The sequence below is a fragment of the Formica exsecta genome, unplaced genomic scaffold (assembly GCF_003651465.1).
Source record: "Formica exsecta isolate Colony F162 unplaced genomic scaffold, ASM365146v1 scaffold231, whole genome shotgun sequence".
Lineage (NCBI taxonomy): Eukaryota > Metazoa > Arthropoda > Insecta > Hymenoptera > Formicidae > Formica > Formica exsecta.
Genome location: NW_021849598.1, coordinates 237,016 through 256,355, shown reverse-complemented (window position 1 = coordinate 256,355; position 19,340 = coordinate 237,016). Strand labels below are relative to the sequence as shown.

Below are 19,340 nucleotides of genomic sequence, written 5' to 3'. Positions count from 1 at the left end.
GTCGTTTGCATGTTTAAAAGAAAAATTATTATCTTGAAGAGATTATTTTTTTTAATATTCTCTCAAACTACCAGAAAATTTAATGGGTAAAAAAATATAATAGCATTTCTAGTACGTATTTTAAATCCTCGCCAGTGTGTGTATATCTTTTCTTTCAAAACAATATTTTTTTATATTTTGAATATACAAATAGCACTGCTATATGGCAGATTGTAAATACCTTATCCCAAGTAAGCTTCTCGACATCAACAAGAATCCTCATCAACTCGGGAATAGCTAGGGAGGGATGCGTATCGTTGAGTTGAATCGCCACTTTATCAGGGAAGCAATCGAAATCGGTTCTGTGATGCTCTCTCGAACCGAATTTGCTAGATTTATATCTTCGAATAATATCTTGCAGAGTGGCAGCTACCATAAAGTATTCTTGCTTTAATCTGAGCTCTTTGCCCTCGAAGAAATTGTCGTTGGGATAAAGGACTCTGGTTATATTCTCCGCCAGATTACGATCGATCACAGCTTGTATGTAGTCACCATCGTTAACTGAAAAAACACCAGTCAATAATGTATCATGGGTCAATAGTAGTCGGAAAACTGTTATTGTATCGCACACAAACTTATTAATACTTACAGAATTTTAAATTAAATTCTACAGGTGATTTTGCGGACCATAGTCTCAGTGAATTAACAACATTATTTTTGTAACCGGGAATTGGGTTGTCATAAGGCATAGCAAAAACGACCTGAGTAATACATAAATAAAACATCGTGATAACTAGATCAAAACAGCAATTATCAATACAATTAAAACATCATGTACATATAGGAAGAAAATTGTCTAAATGACACAGACTTCTGGACCGTATCATCAGACTTATAAATTTATCTACTACATTTAAATCGCATCTAATAGATTAATTATAATCTATAACGCAACGTGTTATAATGCCTTATCAACTTTGAATCATTTGCTATTGTCATATGTGTTGTACATCAATTATAAAAAATATTGTGTTTTTAAAATTATTTCTTTATATTTCTATAAAAAGAAATAGAAAGCAAATAAGATTTATATTATAGTAATTTTGCTTATTTGTAGCAATACTTATAAAAAATATTTAATTTATTGATTAGTTCAAGCCCATAGGTTAAGATTAAAGTATTAGAAACTGAGTTTTCTCAATCGTACCAATCACTGTTCCTCAAATCGCACTGATGCGATTTACAATTAGACGATATGATTGTAAGATTTCAGTTTTCTTTTTTTTACAGTACAATAGCAAAAAAACCAATAGCACAAAAAAAAAGAATAAATAAGAGAAAAGAGAAAATTGTCTCTTAAACCCAAGGTCTTAGAAAATTACGCTTTTCTTAGGCTGTTATTCAATAAGAAATAATGGTTTCGTAGCTTGTGTTGGAAATGCATAAGAAAGGATAAAATGTGTAGTATACAGAATTTCAAAAGATGAGTCTGAATACATATGTGCCTTTCCTAAAAACGAAATAAATAAATTTTTTTTAATATAGCCTAATAATATTTCTAATGTTAAACTATGTTATACTATTTATTCTGGTGAATATAATCCATAAAAAATATAATTTTATTTTACAAATTTAACAGTGCCTTCTTTCAATATGCTATATATATGTGCGATTTAAGAAATTTGTTGCTGAATGGTAACGATTGCAAAGATTTATAATTTTTTGTACCTTGAAATTAATAAAAATTTAAACAAAAAATTGAGAAAGAGAGGAAAATTCTTATTTTTTTATAGTAGCATAATCAAAAATATATTATTTTAAATTTTAAATATATGATTATCTTTTAAATATAATGCCATTTCAGACAACTTTCTCCTATGTACAAAAGATTAAAATAATTTATTACCTGTGTATTCACCCACTTTTTACCCTCGGCATCGTCAATCACGTGGCCGTAAAAATTCACCGGTAACATAAATTCTGGCCGAGCTTTCTCCCACGGGTTGCCATATCGGAGCCAATCGTCCGGCTCCTCTACCTGCTCGCCATTTTTGATTTTCTGCGCAAATATGCCATATTCGTAACGTATTCCATAACCGTAAGCGGCTAAACCTAATGTGGCCATGCTGTCCAAAAAGCAAGCAGCTAGACGACCTAATCCTCCGTTACCGAGGCCAGCATCTTCCTCGAGCTCTTCTAATTCCTCTATATCCAAACCCATCTACGAAAAACGGTCGTAATTATACAGGTGTGTCTGGTAATCGGGACGAGTTTTTATATAAGATATATTCATTCTTCAATAATTTAAAATTTACTTTATACTTCCTTTTTTCGCATAATATTTATTACAAATTTCCTTTTATTTTTCATAATGTGTTAAGCTTATAAAAACACACTTACATACCTCCAAGTAAAGTTATTTTTGATCTCTTTCAAATCTATATATACTAAAAAAACTGTACCGATTATGTAATGTGATTTTTATGACTTTAATACACACTTATACAAAGAAATACAAATATATTTTCACACTGATTCAGGTCTTATTTTATCAGAATATTTTTCTCTATTTTCTACCATTGGTCAAAATACTGATATGAATATAATGATATATAATGCATTGGAAAGAAAATAAGAGAGAGAGAGAGAGAGAGAGAGAGAGAGAGTTAATAAACTGTTATAAAATTAATGATAGACTAGTTGAAGAAGATATTTCCAGTATTAAACATTTGAACCCTGGCTTTTTTCTTGAAACCGAAAGTATGTGTTTTCGTAAGAAGTTCTATCATTTATTACTGTATTATCTTATCGCATTATTAAAGTATATATTGCATATATATATGCAACATCATACGTTACGTAATCATTACATAATATCCATAACATAAGCAAGATAAAGTAAAAACAAGATAAAGTAAAAACAAGCTGAAAATTATGCAAATTTGAAACTTGCACATTGCTTCCTCATCATTTTATTTCGCTCACAAAGCTTAAACTCCTTAAAGCAAGCGAGTTTTTTAGTTTTGGCTTCTTCATAGAGAAAGATATCTTAAAATTTGCGAAAATTAGGACGTGTACAGACATTTCTCAAAAAATTAAAAATTTTATAAAAATAAATTCTTTCATTTTCAATACCAACCATCCTTTAATAATACTCTATTCACGTAAAAAAAATTTAACCCATTATCTCAAAATTTGCGAAAGCTAGAACGTGTACAGGCATTTCCCAAAAAATCCAAAATTTTATAAAAAATGAATCCTTTCACCGATCCTCACCAGATTTAATACCAACCATCCTTTAATAATACTCTATCCACGTAAAAAAATTAAACCCGATATCTCAAAAATTGCGGAAGTTAGAGGTTGTATAAACATTGCGTACATACATACATACATGCATACATACATACATACATACATACAAGAATATGATTTTTCGACGTTTTAGAACATTCTAAACACATTAGCATAAAAAACACGAAAATAAAATTTTGTCACGAAAACAAAGCTTCCTCTATGAGGAAGTAAAAATAAATAATCAAATTTAGTAGCACAATCATAGCTTTAGAATAGAATAAATATGCTAGAAAAATAATAATTTTGCACACACAATTTTTATGTTAAATTTTAATAATTAGATATAATATTGTTTAAATCAAAAACTCAAGAACATATTTCTCGCACTCTACAAGCTCAAACAACACAAGCTCCTAAAAGATGACTAAAAGACAACTTAAAGATATCTTATTGTCTTTTAGACATTTAAAATATCTTTTGGCTTTTCTGTGCTGTTTGGGAGCCTATTTCGTAACTTTTTTACGCGTGTGTTATAACTAAAACACATTTTTTTATAGCTACGAATCTGGTAACGCATGTTATATTAACAAGTTTCAAAATCAGCCTGCTATATGTCAAAAGTGTGTTTTTTTATTCATATTTTCATAAACTATATAAAATTTTTATAATTTATCCTTTATTTATCCTTTTTAAGCAAGTGTCAAATGAAGATAACCGCTCTATTTCTTCGAAGAAGAGCAGAAAGAGAAAGCAGAGGAGTGTAATATATATCTCATAAAATGTTTTTTATAATTTGTCTAATGATCTGGTAAAAAAAATAATCCATTTTTATTTTCAATATTTTTCAAGACAAAAGACAGAAATTTAGGGGCGTCCTAAGATTTTAGTTATATTCAATACATTTGTATAAATTAGGGTTAGGAAGTAACGCGTTACTTGTAACGCCATTACCGTTACAATTTTTTCGGTAACTGTAACAGTAACGGCGTTACAAATTTTGTTTGTAACGGAAAAAGTAATTTCGTTACATTTTTCGGTAACGAGTAACGAATTTAACAGTTACTTTTATCGTTACTTTTTTCGAATTTATTCTTATAATCTTCATGTAAAAAAACATATTGAAGAGTGTTGGAATGCAGCATTACATGAAAACTACTGGAAGGCTTTTTTGTCTTGTTTTTTCCTATTTTTTAAGGCGAGCAGCACATATAAAATAATATTTAAAAATTTTTAGTGTTTAGTATAAATTTTTAGTTTAATTTGACCTCGTATTTAAAAAAATTGTATGTAAAGTTTGTATTGTATATAAAAAAAAGTAACGGAAATTGTAACGACTCGTTATTTTTTCAGCAGTAACGGTAACGTTTTATTAAAGTAACTTTCCCAACCTTAGTATAAATACATGCAATTACGTAAAGTACAATATAACTTGCCTGATACATTGCCTCATCGCATGCTCCTTGTATACCTAAATTAATCATTGTATTTTGCAGCGATCTTCCCATATAATATTCCAAGGACAAATAATACACCCTCTGAAAGAAAAAAAATATTCACGATTATGAATGGAATCTCCTATTTGACTTTAATTAACAACATTGCATTGTAAATATCGTGTACGAATTTCACATCGTAAATTCAAAAATATAATAAAAAAACCATTTGGATATTTAAATTTTTTTTAAATATAAGCGAGATACAATATGGATATTATAATACTATATAAGTTTATATTACATATTACAATATTAAAATTAACAAAAATTATTTTTCTAGAGAACAATGGCCGTACAAATAAAAATATATTGTTATTGTAGGTCATCTCCGTCTTAAAATGAAGCAAAATTCATATAGGGTCGATTAACTGACACCTATTATAATTCGTAGATATGGTGAATACTGATTTCTGTATGAAAACCGATTGATTTTCTTCTAAGAGAGAAGCCTAGTAGATTTTTATACAGAGAATAGTCTATTATTAGTATGAGTAGAATATAACTTTCTTATGTTATGTAACATCTTGTTTTCATTCCAAATTTAATTTGTAAATTAATATTACTTTTTTTTTGTTTTCAACTTGCACACATAATTAGATTGTAGATTATATTGTAGATCGACGAATTTGCTTTATTTTAGTTGTTCTATATGTGGTTATCGTAATATAAATTTTAAAAATACATTTGATTTGAAAAATATATATATTAGAGATGCTTAACATATTTATTTTAATTTTATAATTGTATTTTATAATTTTATAATTTGTTCGGTTATTTTAATTATCATTTTTAAGGTATGTCAATATTTTCTTTTAAGGACAGTCGATTACAAATTGATTAAGAAATCTATGAATCACATATTCAATGATCTTTGTACACGCTTATCGACAAAATTTCTAACAGTTTAAGAAAAAGCAAATCATGTTAGAAAGTTCACATTTTTGGGTATGTATCCAAATGACGAGTCCAACAAGAAGAATTAGAGATGTGTACTAAATTGGCGCAGATTCCAACATTCACAAGAGTATCTAAATTTGAAAGAAATTATAAAGAGAAAAAGAATATTAAATTATCCGATTACATAAGCTTATGAGGTTATTTATCTTAATTCTCATGTAAGTACCGTATTGTAAGCGTAAGTTTATTTAAAAAATTTTTAACGCATCTCTCTCTTAATAATCTCTTAATAATCTCTCTTAAATAATAATTATATAAAATTATTTTATCATATTGGGGGGAGTGTGTGTGTTTGTAGAAAATAATTATAATGATTTAACCGAAAATTAATAAATTTATAAGGCTCTGCACAAAAAAAAACTAAAACAAAAGACAGGTAAATAAGAGACAAGTGCAGGAAATTGTATGGCGCAACTAAATTTTTAAATATTTATTTAAAAAACTTTTAATTGTACATTTCGGTGATCCGTGAGAAGTTTAATTAGACTTTTTAAATAAATACGGAAATGTTATACGTATATAAAATATATCTCCACACGCTTTTGGCGCAACTGTAATTTTAATAAAACTTTGTGAATAACTCAAAGTTGATTTTCTCATTGCAAAAATGTCGAGGAAAATTAACTAAAAAAAGTATATTTTAGTTATCTATACTTGTCCCTCTAAAACTTACTTCACAAACAGCCCTCCTTTGTTAATTACTTGTAACTATATCGTAGATGCATTAACATATTTTTTAAAGGAAAGATCAAATTTTCAAACTTATTAGAAAATCTTTAAAATTAATTAAATTTATCAGGAAATTATCAAAATTAAAATCACAAATTATAGAATTCTTATTGAAAAAAGGGTAAATATAGCGAAAAGGGGATCCAGCCCCAATGACCTTGACCTTGATATATGTTGTCAAGGACATAATTCTGAGTAACTTTTTCTTCTAATTTAATCGTCGCTCGTTGCTTATTAAAAAGTTATTAACAAAAAAAGTTTGAAATATACTAAAGTACATGCATGGACAGGAAGCACGCGCGCGCACACAGTAGCATGTACTTTGTAAGTTGTAAAGCGAGGTCAACATATATCAAGGTCAAGGTCATTGGGGCTGGGTCCCCTTTTCGCTATATTTACCGAAAAAAATTATAGAAAATACGTATTAGATATAGAGAGAAACAGAATTATATAAATATATTTTTAATAGTACCAAAATAATATCTGCATATTTTAATGAGTGCTTAAAAACATAATCGAAATAAGATCAAAACTTAGAATATACAGGATGAATCACGCAATCATGTCTCTCTTAAATACTTTAATAAAAGAAAAAAAGAGGTAAAAAAAGTATATTTTACACAATATTCTATAACAGGGACTTAAGGAGCAATTATCGTGTGTTATTATAATAAAAATCACATTTAAAATAAATACACGAACATTTAGTTTGAATAAATAAGAATAAATTAGAATAAATTAGACAAACGAAGTACAGTATAAATAGTGTAAAACTGTTAAAATAACTACTAATGACAGAAAATTGATAAAATCGCAATTAGATAAGAATTAAACAAACGTTTCTGTCCCAATCTGGACTCTCTTCAGTGTAAAAATTAACAGTATAAAAGTAGCGGTCAAGAATACAAAATAAGATTTAAATAACTTAGTCAAATAATAAAAATATAAAGGGTCGGCTGTTGAAAATATTTAAAATCCTCCAACGGCTTCCCAATGACTCAAATGTATTGTCTACCCTACCACATAGTGGTTTCAAAAACTAGCGGCCGAGAATACATTTGTAAGCTATGGGTCTTCTAGAAATCGTTTTATATAGTGGTAGAATAATGCCGCGTATAACAAAAGACATGAGACTTACCGATGGAGGGAGACTCAAAACATTTAACAACGTAAAATATTACATCGAATATTTTACATTTCAGATTATAAAGTTTCACTTATTACTTACTATTTCGAAGTGCTAGTAATAGATTCTAATTCTAAATGATAACGATATTATTTTTTTATTATCTTAATCTCATATTAGTTATGTTAAATATATTCATAATTTTTATAAAAATATTATTTGTGATTTCAACAAAATAATTCTTAAATATTGAATTAATTTAAAATCATAAATATACATACTAAACTTGCTCCATTTCTAATTAGACGAAAATAAATTTCTATCATAAGTGCTTTTACGTTATGCGTCTTATATCACGGATTACACATTCATGTATTTTAATATGTATATGTGTATGCATATATGTGCGCATATCACACGCACACACATATACAGAGTGTCTGGTAAAGATTATGCCAACGCTCGTGAGCAGGTAGAGCAGTAAACTGAACAGAAAAGTCCTGTACATTTTTTTTCTATAATGCTTAATAAAGGAGTTTATTGAGTAAAGTCTGGCCAATCAGCGTCGACTTTTAGCCGGACGCACGTCAGTGAGCCGTCTGCCTGGTAGTGTATGCCGCCGTAGCAACGGAGCGCTCTACACCCTGTACAGGCTTTTTGAAAAATTAATTTTTTTATAAAAATGTCGAATTTTTTAAATGATTGGAAATCAGTAAGAGATTGGCGTTTTATTTAAAAGATCTAGTGATAAATTGGAAAAAAAGCAAAATGTAATGCAATTGTAAACGTAACTAATTATAAAAGATTTAGTTTATGTGTATGTATGTATATATATTATGTATAAGTAAGTATATGACGTGTGTGTATAGATGAATAGTTGAACACTCAAGGAAATTTTCCCTTTCTTCGAGCAGGGTCACATATACATAATAATGTTACGCATGATCTTTGTATATGTATAACCTCGTTTATATATTATATATACGTATTCGAAAAATTTTTATAAGAATTCAGATAAAAGCCGGTTTTGTTATCTTACATAATAAAGAATCGTCTTCATTAATGTATAAGATATTAAAAATTGTATTTATCTAAATTCTAATAAAAATGTTCGAGATACATAGAAGCGAGGACGAAGATCATGACGTAATGCTATTATTGATAAATCACAATCGTATTAGCCAATGTATAATTTTTAACTATTTATGTTCTTTGTCTTAATGAACTATAATCGATTTAACAACTTCCTGTTTGCGTATATTGCGAAATGTTTCCAAGATGTGTGAAATACATCAAATCATATCGAATAACAAATTTTTATATTCTATTTTTATATTTTTATATTATTATATCGAGAATAACAAATTTATTCAAAAGAGTATATTTTCCTTGAACTCAGAATTTTTAATTTTAAATAAATTTTGCTTAAAAAAAAAAATATATATTGAAATTCACAATTTTGAAATTTCGCGGGCAACTAATATACAGGCTAAGGCCGATATTACATTTGTCGTACGACAAACTTTTTAAGCATATTGATTGGCTGCAAAATAGAAACTTTCTTAAGTCTCTAGAAATTAGCTAATCAATGCGCTTAAGAAGTTTGTCGTACGACAAATGTAATATCGGCCTAATTCTAAAGGTTACTAACAAACTTCAGAAGTGTATAGAGAGGTCGGAATATAGCAATTTTCGATTAGGAACCCATGTTCTCTGAAGTAATCCTGAGTCAATGATACAAGTTTTTGAATGTAAGGAACTACATTGTGGATAATATACCAATGAGGGAAATAATCTTAATTTGTACAAAAGTTTGTCAGTAACCTTTATAATCATCCTGTGTATTGAGTTAGATAACTATATACTTTCTTTCTATGTTTGTTAACTGATATTATAATGAGCAAAAACTGTCGAAGATAATTTTCTCTTATTGTTAGACATTTCCTGATATTATTTATTGTTGAACAAAAATAGGAAAAACAATACAATTTTTTGTGTTGAATTTTTAATATATATAAATATGAAAAATCAATTTTTATACGTGTGTATATGTGTATGTGTGTGTGTATGTGTGCGGTAATCATGTATGGGTAAACATAGAGATGATAAATATAGAATTCTATCGCTATATCTTTCGGTGAAATTCGAACTCATCGGAATCTCGTACCGGTTTCGATTTAACGAGACATGAACGATTACCTTGGGATCTTTCTCGTAATAATGTTGCTGGGTGCGAATCCATCGCGAAACGAGATTGTCCTTGACACTATGGGCTAAAGCGAAGTAGTAATCGCGGGTCGTGGCGATGTTACGATCCTTCACCAGAGTGTAGTGAAGGTGCCTGTTGAAGGTCTTTTTAAAATTTCCGACGTTCTCGACATCGACGATCCCGCGCACCGAAATCTGCTTCCTCTTCTCGTGATCGCTGTTCGGCATTGACATGATGATTTATTTTAACGAGCAGCAGCTTGATTTATTCGCGAGACAACAAGTTGCGTCGATAACACGCACTCGACTGACGACCGACGATGCGTCTACGGCCCTCCAAAGGCGAATGATACGCGGCTGCCAGTTCAGAAGGCAGTGGTCACCTTGTCTCAAGGTGACGCATGCGTACGAATGCGTGAGCGTGTACATATTTGCGGTGACAAAAGTAGAAAACGTGATTTTACTTTAGCGTACTCCGACTTGAACGTTATACATGTAAATGAATCGATATTTTTAAAATCTTGATCCAGCTGTTCTATTCAGCTTGAGATCATAAACAAAAGTCTACGATGATACTGATGATGATGTCGCGCATTGCTCCGAAACGTCAAATGGACCGCACTGTAAACATTCCGGAGCATTCGTAGCGCTCAGAGAAATAGGTAGCTGAAATATACACTTTTATTAAAGAATCCAATAAATTCCGAATGGTTGCGGTGACAAAAGTAGAAAACGTGATTTTACTTTAGCGTACTCCGACTTGAACGTTATACATGTAAATGAATCGATATTTTTAAAATCTTGATCCAGCTGTTCTATTCAGCTTGAGATCATAAACAAAAGTCTACGATGATACTGATGATGATGTCGCGCATTGCTCCGAAACGTCAAATGGACCGCACTGTAAACATTCCGGAGCATTCGCCCAGAGAAATAGGTAGCTGAAATATACACTTTTATTAAAGAATCCAATAAATTCCGAATGGTATCGATATCATTATTTTCCTATCATGTATTTTATTTCATATCAATTAATAAAATACATCCATAACATTTTAATAGTAATTATATAGTTGAAAAATTTGTTTTCTTGTTAAAAAATTTGTCGGTTAAAATTTTTGTATTAAATGTTTTTAACATATTCATGTGTTAATTTAACATATTGCTGTTGTGTTAATTAAACATATTGTTGTTGTGTTAATTGAACTTTAATGTTAAATTATTAAAACAACTGAAAAATGTTAAAATAACACAATGTGCACATTTAATTTTACATAATAGATATGTTCCTTATTATTAATGACAGGATTTATCTGTTATAATTTACAGAAAAAAATTTAGATTTTATTCTATAATTAAGAGTGAGAGTGACTATACAGACCGTTCGTAACATTTTTCCAAGTTAATTTTATCATTAAAAATATGTTGAGTTTTTATAAAAATTATTTTAAATTACTATGCGGTTTGCATTCAGTTTTTATTGAAATATTAACATTGTATTAATGTCACGATTTAACATATCCATATTATATTAAATTAACACAAAAATCTATGTGGACCGTTTGGCTGCTGAGATTCCCAGATTCTTGTTACAGCTCTGCTAGCGTTGTTAATTCTTTGATCATACTTATACATAAATTATATATTTTCTAAATTATTTAATGTTCTCTAATTAAAGTTGCAGATAACACTGATCGCTTAAATTTTCACTAATATATAATTAATTTTTAGCTCATCAAAAAATTTTAAAGAAGAAAAGAGTAATTTTAAACAAGAGTTGAGAGAAATCTCAACTAACAATTTTTTTCAAATCGGTTTCAAATAAACAACTATAAAATTACTCTCGTTTCCTTTGTACATTCATAGAAAATTTATCACACTGCATATAAAATAATATCACTTAGTATACACATATAAGACACTTTAAAAATAGATTATCAAAAATCATTGAAAGAAAAATATTTCAAGGGGACGCATAAAATATGAGATAATTGTGAAAAGAAAAAAACAGTTTTTTATCTTATTTAATATCATTTATTTATAAATTAATCGTGCAGATGCAGATGCAATAATGAAAACGACAAGAAGCAATACGCGTATTACAATTCACATTCTTAACATTTTGCCATCGGTCCCGATAAAAACACATGTTTTCTCGATAATTATAGATAGATATTATGATATAATATAAAGTTGCATCTTCATCGTTCACCGTACAATGTGTTCCGTATCTCGTTATTCGTTTAGGATCATTTTATTTGATGATGACTGTCCTTCCCTTTCACATATATATATATATATACACGCGTGTTTGTACACATACGCACGGATACGCACGTGAGTAGAAGCGTACGATATATCATACGTATGCACGCACGTGTGTACATAACGGTGTAATTACAATTAATGATGCAGTAGCAATAATATTATGCAAACGTCAACGTCATTGAGAGACAGATACAATATATACGTTTCTGCATAATTTAACTCGTCATTTAACCCCTGTTCGATTTTCTCAAACGCAACAACAACTTAAAACATCGAGAAGATGGGGAGATCGCTGCAAATCGGACAATTACTTTAAGATCCATCGCCGATGGATAAACGATTCCGTTTATACGAACGCATGTCCCGTTCAATTTACCACTATCCGTTCCTCCCCTGTCCGTTGAAGTATCTGTTTAAAGTATCACGATCCTCCGATACTCCTGGTTTCTCACTATATATTTCGTCGCGTCACGGGTTCGAATGATTACTTTAGTGACATCCAGTTCGCGAAGAATGATCCAAAGCTAATCGAATACGATGCTCCAAAGACGGGACTATAATAAATCACGTGGAGCCTTATTATTCAGTCTCTCTTATGCATTCATAAACGCATTCATTCTCTCGATCGTTCTTGTATACTTTTCATTTTTACGAAGAGAAACAAAGGACATCATTAGATAGATAAAAACACGAAGTTTATGGTAATCGTTAAAACATATTTGACGAAGAATACGACGAAAAAGGGTGGAAGGGAGAGGAGAAGGGCTGATCCAAAATAGCCCTACGTACATTGCACTGTTACAACTAGCTAAAAATATGCCATTATTTTTTACCGCAAAAATGAACGATTAATTAATTACTAAGTGTTGCTTATTTCTTTTTCTCTCTCTTTCTCTCACGCAAACACACGCATACATTCACTCTTTCTTTCGCGTTGTTTAGTTCCTCGATGAGGATTGCTCTCGTGATCAGAATGTCGGTGCGCGCGCGCTACCACTTGGCTTTGCCGATCGTGTTGTGCCTTGGAAAAGTATAATTATATTTATTTCCTCCGAAATTATACGACGGCGAAGCTCGCGACGACAATTGTCGCACGTGTTAATTATTAATTATCGCCTCACCAACGCGACTACTGGGCCCATTACATGATGTGTGAGACTTCTCCCGGTTGTAAATTGTCCTGCTCGCACGCGCTCTCAAACTTCTTCTCTCACTCTTTTTTTAACGTTTCTCTCTTTCGTTTCTAATTTAATCCTTTCTATCTTTGTTGTCCCGGCTGTCCGCTGGACGATCATCACACACGACTTTTCCTTATTCTTCCTTCAACGGCTCGGCCTTCTTACCGAGAGGGATAGCCGCCTTCACTCTGAAACAACCGAGTCAATCAATTTTTGAGTAAAAACATTATCACGAAAAATATAATGAGCATATAAAAAATCTAATGCATTTATTGTCTCGCAATCTAACAATTTTGTTGGATAAAAATAATATTTTGTGCGTTATAACACATTCTTTGTGATATTTACATTTATACATCAATATTTGGCGAGTTCAGTTTACGCAATTTATGCGAAAAAGATCCTTATATTAATTGTTACATTTTCATTGAATAATATGTAGGAATCAACTTTGCTTGTTATCGCAAAATCTGAACTCAGTGAAATAATGCCAGTTTTATACAGATACAATCTGTGTCACAAAAATGTGTAAGTTCTCGCATCTCTTTGAGATGGAATTAAAAAGAGATTATATTGACAACTATAGATTCAGATAAATAAAAAATTGTGTAGCAACGTGACACATACTTGCAACTTCTATGTACATAATAAATAAGGAATGAGAAAAAAATTTATCGCATCACTGTTTCATTTCTCATAAAATTTCTCTCAAAATCAAGGGAACTTTTATACTCACTTAGCGGTGATTTCGGTGATTTTCGCCTGAACCAAAGCCAGATTCTGATCAATCTGCTCCTGATTCGTTTCGTAAACCTTAGGCAGCGTGAAAAGAGCGACCACTCCTGAAATAACGTAAATGAATCCATTCAATTAACCGCTTCATTTTAAAGTATTCGAAAGAGGCGTAAAATGCGACGTGAAAAAAATACCAATTATGATGAGAGTCATGCCATTGAACCAAGAACCAACGTAGGTGAGACACCATAGCAAGACGCCAAATTTGAGAGAATCGACGAAGTCTTCAACGAGGAACAGTCTGCGCAATTCACTAAGGGCAGCGTTAGCATGTGCGACTGCGACATCCGCGACTTCGTGCACTTTCTCAGCTGGTAATACCAAGTCCAGATCAAGGATATCTCTGCGACCCAAATGATAGTTTGATTAAAAAACTAAATTATTATAAAACAAAACTAAAAAATATTATTTATCTATTTATCTATTTACTTGAATGGATGACCGTCCGAAGTCTTCTGGACTGCCTGAAGAACGGTTTTGTAGATACGGAAAATAACGGTTCCGCTAAGGACGAGAAGTGACAGATAAGCGAGCACACTTATCAGACTGAAATAGGCCAATGATAGGAGCACACCTAGTATCGTGCCGAACACAATCCCTGATTTTTTGGGATCGCGCCAATATATCAGAGCCGCCACTGCAAACAGAAACAAACACTCCAATTAAGAAAAAAAATCTTAAATTCTTAATTCGCAAATATATCTAATCTTTCTCTATAATAATGTATGGCTAGAGATGTAAATAGAACAAAACAAAATTTTTTTTCATAAAAAATGATTTCTTTATGAAAAAAAAAAGCTTCGTTTTTTCAAAAAAAATTTTTTTTTTTCAGATATTTAATATCTTTATATTTTGATTACTTCAAATGACTGCTAATCATTTTCGATTTTAATATTGCTGACAAATTAATAACGCATTATGTAACACGAACTCGAATTAACTTTATGCTCAATTTATAATTCAAATTACCAATAAGATTCTATCTTCTATCTCGTTCTAATCTATTTCTCTCATATGATTCACATTTAGATTATTTTCCTACTCAATTTAGGTGGTCAGTTCCACATTACGTAACACATTTACATAGCTAATTGTGTTATTGAATCTCCTTCAATCAATTTTAGATAAACTTTCTAGGAATATAATATAAAATTCAATATACAGAGATCTTTTAATTTCGAATACAAACCCATTCACATATTAAAAAAAAAAAAATTAATAGCTCGACAATTTTTAATTTAAATAAAATTAATATATACAATATCTTTCACACAGATAATTTCATCGATCATTAGTTTGCATTACAAATTGCTCACTCTATGTGTGTGTTTTGAATATTTTGTACATCTGTGTTAATATGTATATAAAATAATATTTCCATAAATAGTTAATATCTAATGTTATATACATATCTCTTTTTGGAAGTAAATCATACTTCGCACATGTAATGCAACACACAATTGGAATTTAATAAATTACAACAGAAAGTAATTCGTATGGATTAATTAATAATCAATTTCTTATTCACAATCAATTTTCATAAGATATCCAACATATAATATTTATGAGTCTCTTGTGTCAATGAACTTGGCAATAACGTCACATTGGACTTTATAACGCTATCGGATAACTTGTTCTCTTGCAAAATTTTCGCGAGAGAACAAAATTCCGATCGCGATATACATTACCAAAAAGACACATTGCGCAAAAATATAATCAATATGTCTTAAAAAGTGTACGGTATGCGATGTTTGCTTTGCGGTCTAACTAAAACATCAAGTACTGTGCACCCAGATAGGGACGAGATAACACTTGATAAGAAACATTCATATTTTAAATAGTGAAAATTAATGATTAATTTTTATCTTTGACTTAACATTTCATTTTTAATACTTTAATGCGTTGATGTGTGTGTGTGTGTGTGTGTGTGTGTGTGTGTGTGTAAGTGTGTGTGTGTGTGTGTAAGTGTGTCTATACATATATATGACATTTTTAATGCAGATTATTACAGATATCATTAATAAAAAAGATGAAAATGTTATATATCATATATAAAAAATATCAACTAGTGCCATTTAAGAGATTTACTTTAAAATCAAGATAACTTCAAAATCTCCTGAAAAAAACAACTATCAGAAAAATAATGAGAACAATATATGTATTTCTTGAAATTGTATATACAGTTATGTTAGAAAATATTTTTTTTACAACGCGCATACTTTGAAAATTATTCGAGATGGAACTGTTAAGTAAGTTTCCCTTGATAAAACAAATACATTTTTGTTATATAATATTTATGACTTATTATATATTTTTTTCACACCTTATCTTTTTAATATAAAATTAATAACGCATTAACTATAAAATAAATTAACAATTGCTAATGTCATGGTTATATTGTATATAAATCACATGCTACGAAGCATTTAAAAATATTACAGTTAGAAATTAAACAATATTGAGAGTTTTTATTAAAATGAGTACTTATTATATATAAAATAACCGTTCATTTCTGCACACACACACACACACACACGCACACAAGCATAGTTAAAATCTATTAATTATAAAATCTATTAAATATGGCTTTAAAATGTACTAAACAATTTTCTATTTGTTTATAATTTTATATATATAGGGTGTCCCATTTTAAAAGATCCACCCTTATAACTTTTCAGGATCAACGTTTGAAGGAAAAGGACTCCGATAAAAGTTGTAGGGAACAAAGGGGGCTATCTAATAGTGACTTTGGATTTGACATTAAATCTTGAAAAAAATAATTAAATTTGAATAAAACTAATTAATTAAAATTTTAAATTCTTTTAATAAAAAATTTTGTGTAATAATATTATACAAAGTTACATTAAAAAAACAGTAATAAATTTCATATAAAATTTGCTGGATCGATATAATCTCTTTCTTATTATAAAACTCTAAATCTTTGGATTTAATTGTAAACAATGCTGAGATGCTCAATTTCTCGTGAGAATATACCGTTAAGTATCCAGCCGCACAAAGTGGAGTTTTTATTGAATAATCGTGACACGTTGTAAAGGAATAGGACCACGTGTTGTGTTCCCAACCATATGTTCTCAGATCGTCAGCATACCAAACCAGTTCTCGTAGGAACGCAGGACTTACCGGGACCCCGCTCTGGAAGAACTTCCCCCAGATGCCTTTTCTGAATGTTCCTTCGTACCATCCTTATAACTTGTCACAAGGATCTTTAAAGGGAATCTCCCGAGAATATTTTCACGACGGCAGTCACATGCACGACTGTTCCAAGCAACGATTCAGGATTTGGCTGCGCGAGAGGAGAGGGGCTCATTGATAGCGACAGAGAAAAAGGGGACGAGAAGGAACGGGAGAACATTGGAGAGAGGGGGAAAGATGGAACGTGGAGCAGTGGCGTAACTATAAAGATTCTTTTACACGAAGTATATCCGTAATTTTAGAGATGGAATTAAATATTATGTCTATATATTGGGACAGTCACGACCAGCCTTTGTGTTATCAAAAATAACTAAATACTATAATTTACGATCTACAGATGTAGCATATGAAATGGTCCCGAAGAGAACAAACACGCTCAATCGTTCGATATTTTTGAATAATAAAAGATATCTGGCTACATATGTAGAATGGCGTGTTATTCATATGTTTGTATTATTCATATGACTACTCATTTTTTACTTATCAATAATATCTACTGTCAAACTTCATTTCATAATATGCAATGCAAGTATTAACACGCATTTTTTTTCTGTGTTGTAATATCCCACGTAGCACAGAACATTACAGCAATACTGCTACAATGTTCTGTGTTATGTGGGATATTTGTGTATTATATCTTGTATTAATAACAATATTTATGTTTAAAATTTTTTTCATATTTGCAACACATTTTACAACAATTTTACAAATTTTTATCTCTATTGTTTTAATTATTTTCTAAAAATATTAAATCTTAATAAAATTTTCTCTATATACATGCATCACGGAAAGAAGCGCTAGATTATCTGTTACGTGAAAAATTACAAAGGAGCGAGGAAGCTACCAGGATCGATTGATTGTACAATAATCGGATGAGAGCGCGATTGCAGTGCATCGAACGCGCGGAAGTACCAGAATGATACGCTGCCGCACTGCGGATCTTCGAAGAGTGGGCCCCGAGTGTCTTACAAGGTCGTCTTTGCAAATGTCGAGGCCTAGGGCACTTACTTTGATTATTCGAAAGCAACGATTAATATCGATACAATTTTTTTGAAACCGTATTTTGATATCAAATGCGATAATCCTTACACTGTTTGAAAATTTGTTTCCTTGTTAAAAAATATGCCGGTTAAAATTTTTGTGTTAAATATTTAATATATTCATGTGTTAATTTAACATATTGAGCTTGTGAATTAATTGAACTCAAATGTTAAATTATTAAAACAACTGAAAAAGGGGTAAAAATGACACAATATGCACATATTTTTAATTTTGCACAATAGATATGTTCCGTATTATGAGTGACAGGATTTATTTGTTAAAATTTACAGAAAAAATGTTGATTTTATTCTACAATAAAAGTGAGAGTGACTACAGACCGTCCATAACATTTTCCCAAGGTAATTTTATCATTAAAAATGTGCTGATTTTGCACAAAATTTATTCCAAATTACTATGAAGTTTGCATTCATTTTGTGTTGAAATATTAACATAGTATTAGTGTCATCATTTAATACATTCATATTATGTCAAAAATTAACATAAAAATTTGCGTGGTCCGTTTGGGACATGCGATATATGTTTCGCGAATTTATTCGCAAATAAACTGTGACGTTTGACATAAGGTTTTTTTTTCGCGTGCAGCATTGAAATTGAACTTAACAAATCTTTATATTATTTCAATCATTATAATTTCTCGATTAGAATAGCGATAGAAATGATTTTTAAAATAATTTTTATAGCTAGAATATAGCTCTATATAACTAGGCGCGACCGTGATAAGAAGTAAAACGCACTTGCTCTGTGTTCTCGTGACTGTCGTACTCGCTTATGGTGCAAAATTATGCATTACAGCCGACGCGACGTCATATATGGCACCGCTTTATCGATTTGTACGTGCGAGTGGTTTCCCCCTCGGATTTATCTATACTATGCGTCATCCAACGGAAAGAAAAAGACAGGACTAAGCTACTATTTTAACGGCTACGTCATCGACTGTTCTCATAAATGAAATCGAATCTATAATCAATTACTTAAAAAATTGTAATTTTAACGCGTATCAATTTAGTTAAAAATATAAAAATAAAAATATAA

At 30.3% G+C, this 19,340-nt stretch overlaps 2 protein-coding genes across 4 annotated transcripts in view; both read right to left on the bottom strand.

Annotated features, from left to right (window-relative positions):
• Window positions 1–10,155, bottom strand: part of LOC115235680 (glycogen phosphorylase) — a 13,584-nt gene extending 3,429 nt beyond the window's left edge. The window contains exons 1-5 of the mRNA XM_029807608.1: window positions 9,784–10,155; window positions 4,710–4,811; window positions 1,886–2,200; window positions 629–740; window positions 221–540 (exon numbers count right to left, since the gene is read on the bottom strand). Of these exons, the coding sequence (XP_029663468.1) occupies window positions 221–540; window positions 629–740; window positions 1,886–2,200; window positions 4,710–4,811; window positions 9,784–10,026 (1,092 nt within the window). The 5' untranslated portion in view covers window positions 10,027–10,155. The remainder of the gene's footprint in view (window positions 1–220; window positions 541–628; window positions 741–1,885; window positions 2,201–4,709; window positions 4,812–9,783) is intronic.
• A 1,648-nt stretch (window positions 10,156–11,803) lies between these two features.
• The window catches only part of LOC115235683 (reticulon-1-A), a 53,176-nt gene continuing 45,639 nt past the window's right edge, over window positions 11,804–19,340 (bottom strand). For 2 of the 3 annotated variants that reach the window (XM_029807615.1, XM_029807617.1), the window contains 4 exons: window positions 14,463–14,670; window positions 14,168–14,376; window positions 13,975–14,080; window positions 11,804–13,426 (listed from right to left, as the gene is read on the bottom strand). In XM_029807615.1, coding sequence (XP_029663475.1) covers window positions 13,372–13,426; window positions 13,975–14,080; window positions 14,168–14,376; window positions 14,463–14,670 — 578 coding nt within the window. In that variant the 3' untranslated portion in view covers window positions 11,804–13,371. Of the gene's footprint in view, window positions 13,427–13,974; window positions 14,081–14,167; window positions 14,377–14,462; window positions 14,671–17,174; window positions 17,327–19,340 lie in introns of those variants that run through there. The other variant, XM_029807616.1, reaches the window with a different exon arrangement.